Source organism: Alligator sinensis, unplaced genomic scaffold (genome assembly GCF_000455745.1).
Source record: "Alligator sinensis unplaced genomic scaffold, ASM45574v1 scaffold872_3, whole genome shotgun sequence".
Classification (NCBI taxonomy): Eukaryota; Metazoa; Chordata; order Crocodylia; family Alligatoridae; genus Alligator; species Alligator sinensis.
This window is the reverse complement of record NW_005842137.1, coordinates 1,619,667-1,623,518: the sequence shown is the minus strand read 5'-3', so window position 1 is coordinate 1,623,518 and position 3,852 is coordinate 1,619,667. Positions and strand designations below refer to the sequence as shown.

Sequence of the window (3,852 nt, the reverse complement as noted above, 5' to 3'; positions counted from 1 at the left end):
AATTTAATTTACATCCCCTTTCTTTGCCCTCCATTGCTGACAGTGAGAATATGCCTGAATGGATGCTCTCTGAGTCGTTCAGAAAGTGTTGGAAACTCACAGCAGCAAATGTGGGAATACATGTCCCTCACATAATCATCTTGACTGCTAATTGTCAGAGAATGGCCCCAGGATATGAGGCTTATTGCCTTTTCCAAAAGTTTGTCATTAATTATGATAAACAGAAGATATACCAGTGGGACTGGAGGCCAATTCAATTAAACTTCCTAATCGAGGAGAGAACTTAAGGACCTGTGCTTAAAGTTAAATATGTGCTTAAGATCTTTTCAAAACTGGGGCTTTTGGACCATAAATCAAGTAAAATAAATACCAGTAATACCCATGGGTTAAACTAGTTCCTAAAACTGAGCTATAATACATAGAGATGTGGTTAATACAGAACAGAACTAGGTAATATTTGTATTAGACACTGCATATACATTGAATATATTATACACTAGCTATTTATCCTATAGATATTACATAGGTACACACACGTTATACATTTTAAAAAGGCTTTTTAATCCGTTATTCACAAAATTATACTAAAATCAGGAGTACATCTGTTACAGATGTTCCCCCCCACACCACCACACACACACATGCACACACACACATCCATTAGCATATTTGTGTCCTTCACAGGGGCAGTGCTGAGTTAGAAGATACCACAGGCATCAGCGGCGGTTCAGAAAGTGCCTTCACAGGTAATAATGCTCAGTCTGGACCTTCACAGCTGTTGACTCTGAACATTTCCCTGTCCTGTTGAGACAGAAGTAAAACACCAGTGAGGATCCCATCCATATCTGAGTGTGTACCACATCATGGATAAGCACATGCCCTGGTGTATTCTGAAGCAGGTATCAGAATTGCTGCAAACCCTACTGGCCCAAGCTAATTTATAAGCCCTGGGGGTTACAAGGAAATCTATCCTAGAGCAGGGGTGAGCAAAATGCAGCCCATGGGCCGTATGCGGCCCACCAAGCCCTTCTATCCAGCCTGCGGGGCCCCTAAAAAATTTAGAAAATTAATATTTATCTGCCCCTGGCTGCCTGTCATGTGGCCCTCGGTGGCTTGCCAAAAATCAGTAAGCGGCCCTCTGCCCAAAATAACTGCCTGCCCCTGTCCTAGAGTCAAGGTTATCCCATCACTACATCCAGGAGGGTTTCTGCTTTCTGCAGCAGTTCAGAAACAGGATACTACATTAGATGACCTAATCCAGCATGACAGATCAAGACCATCATTTTCCCTCATCACACTGCTAGGAAAACCAGGCTGTGCCCTGAGAAGATCTACAGGGGCCAGATATAGAGAGAACCCACCACACACCTGCTGCTGAAATGTTTCATAGCTGTTTCTATAACCTCACTGCTCCAAATGGCTTCCCCTGGCTTCTCAGGAGGACATGATGATTCACTAGCCCTGCCTCTACTCTTTACTCCTTAAAACTCTTTAGGTGCTAGCTGATGGCAACCACTAAAAAACAGAAATCGCACCCCATACATGTGCTCCCAGAATCCTGTGCCCCGCACAGTGCAACACACTGCTTCTGCTTTCCACCTCCTGCCAGCAACCAGGAGCAGGTTTTACTCTATTAAGCGGCCCAGTGATGGGCTTAGTCTTTTTGCTGCTTTAAACTTCCAGCCTCCTATCTCAGCCCAGTTTGCCAGAGCCAAGAAGTGAAAGTGTCCCACATTCAGGCTATTTTTGCTATATAATTGACATTAAATTCAGCATAGTAGTGCATAAAAATAGACTAGTATTCCTTTAAATAGTTTGCAACTTCTCTTGTAGTGCCCACTAAGTTCTATATTTACAAGCTGCCAGAAAACCAAAGTTGCAGTGTGTGTTGCAGGGCCTCACATGCTTATATATAGTTATAAATGCAGTTAGCTGGGACATAACAGTGCCCACATGATCTCTTCATACTGCTGCTGTTTACAGAGCAGAAGACACAAGAGTTGTACACACAGAGACCAGATACACAGCAAAATGCATTGGCAAGGGGGTAAATAGAACCCAAAAGCTCATGACTCAGTGTGTCAATGATCAGAAGGATAATATCCATATGAATCAAGTGGTTTATGAGAAATTAATCTGTGTGTATCTCCTTCACAGTCATCTTTAATGGCTAGTTTGTCCAGCTGTGATGCCTTTTATAAGCCTAATAATACACAACCATGAATGCTTAATACATAAAGATTGTTTAGAAACTGAAAATGTTTGTCAAAAATGATTTTTTATGGAGAAAAAACCCATATGGGTAAAAAAATATTCAGGTTTTAACATAAAACCCCCAAATCTTTGTGGTGCTGAAAACTGACGGCTTTTCCATTTTCTGATAAAACCTCAACATTTTCACTCAAAAGGCTTGAAGAAAAAAAACCCCAAATATTTTTATGCAGAAAAAAAATGAAGAGCTCTAGATATCGGCCACCAGTTGGACTGAATGATACCAGTGTGTCAGAGCTTTTATGTGATGGGGGGGATGGGGGCAGGAAATAAGAGAGAGAGAGAGAGGAAAGGAAATGATGACCTTAGGCTTCAAAAACTACAGGAAAAGTCAGGAAATCATAATTCAGTTCCAATCTCTAGGAAAAGTGTATATTTTACTGTGTCTACACAGAGTCGTAAAAAGGCAGGGCTGGAAAGGACCTCTGACGGCCATCTAGTCCAGCCCTAGCCTGAGGCAGGGCCATCCCTATCCAAACCATCCCTTACAAATCCTTGTCTAACCTATTTCTAAAACTATACAATCAACCCAGTCACACAACTACTAGGCAGAGCAAGCCAACCTGCCACAGGTAAATCAGGTGGGCAATGAAGTGCAGTTCTGCTGCTGCAAGGGCTGTTAAACCCCCATCACTTCATACAGTAGGTCCCTGATCTCAGCTGGAGCAATAGGTGTGACAGTAGCATACACAATGGTATAGCTAGATGCTCAGCCAGCATCAACTGGTGTCTATGGAAGCTCCTCCAGTTTACATGACCTGAGGTATCTGTTTAGATGTGCTGTCACCACAGACTTGTTTCTCCTCCCTTACCTTGAGATTCCTGTTGTAGGAAAACTCTGCAAAAGAGTCCTGGAGGTACTGGTTTCCAAACCCCATGATCCTGTTCACAGTATGGTTACAGATGCCTGCTACCTTGGCAGTCAGGTGCACGGCAAATGCAAACTGCACTTCTTCAGGATGCCTATCAGGCGCACTGGCTGTCACTTCATTGTTGACGTAGACATCAGCTAAGTGTTTGAAGGAGCTATAGGAGATGTTTCTGAAGAATGCACTGAGTCCAACATCTTCTTTTATCTGTGTAAGAAGTGAAACAGTAAGACACATATTCAACCACTCTGTACATAACCATCAACCTCAGCAATGCACTCACCCAAGAAAACTCTCTATCCATCTCTGTCCATTTCCAAGACAAAATCTCCCTTATCTCTCTGGCTGGAATTCAGCTCTGTCAGCCCAAGGCAAATGCACCACTTACAAGCTGTTAAGTCCAAAGTACTGCACAAAAGTAAATTCTGCTAGATTTCCTTTGGACTTAACAAACATTTTGACTCTCCCATGTCTTCCGAGATCTTATCTGAAACCCACTGAAATCAACAGTCATCTTTTCACTAGCTTCATTGGCTTGTGGATTTGCCTTCCTCACAAGATGCACTCACACAAGAAAAAGCTTTGAGAACCTTGAAAGATACTGGTGTAACATGGCTTAAAAACCTAAGACTTTCAGTGACCAGAGCCTTCATTGGCATGTGCAGTAAGTCACTCAGATGTGGGAAAAAGATTGATGGGGCACAGGTTTAGA

General features: G+C 42.6%; 1 protein-coding gene across 3 annotated transcripts in view; it reads right to left on the bottom strand.

Moving 5' to 3' along the window:
* Nucleotides 1–410: 410 nt before the first annotated feature.
* Nucleotides 411–3,852, bottom strand: part of LOC106722282 — a 12,539-nt gene continuing 9,097 nt past the window's right edge. For 2 of the 3 annotated variants that reach the window (XM_025206057.1, XM_014520656.2), the window contains exons 5-6: nucleotides 3,084–3,347; nucleotides 412–801 (exon numbers count right to left, since the gene is read on the bottom strand). In XM_025206057.1, the coding sequence (XP_025061842.1) occupies nucleotides 757–801; nucleotides 3,084–3,347 (309 nt within the window). In that variant the 3' untranslated portion in view covers nucleotides 412–756. Of the gene's footprint in view, nucleotides 802–3,083; nucleotides 3,348–3,852 lie in introns of all 3 variants that reach the window. The other variant, XM_025206056.1, reaches the window with a different exon arrangement.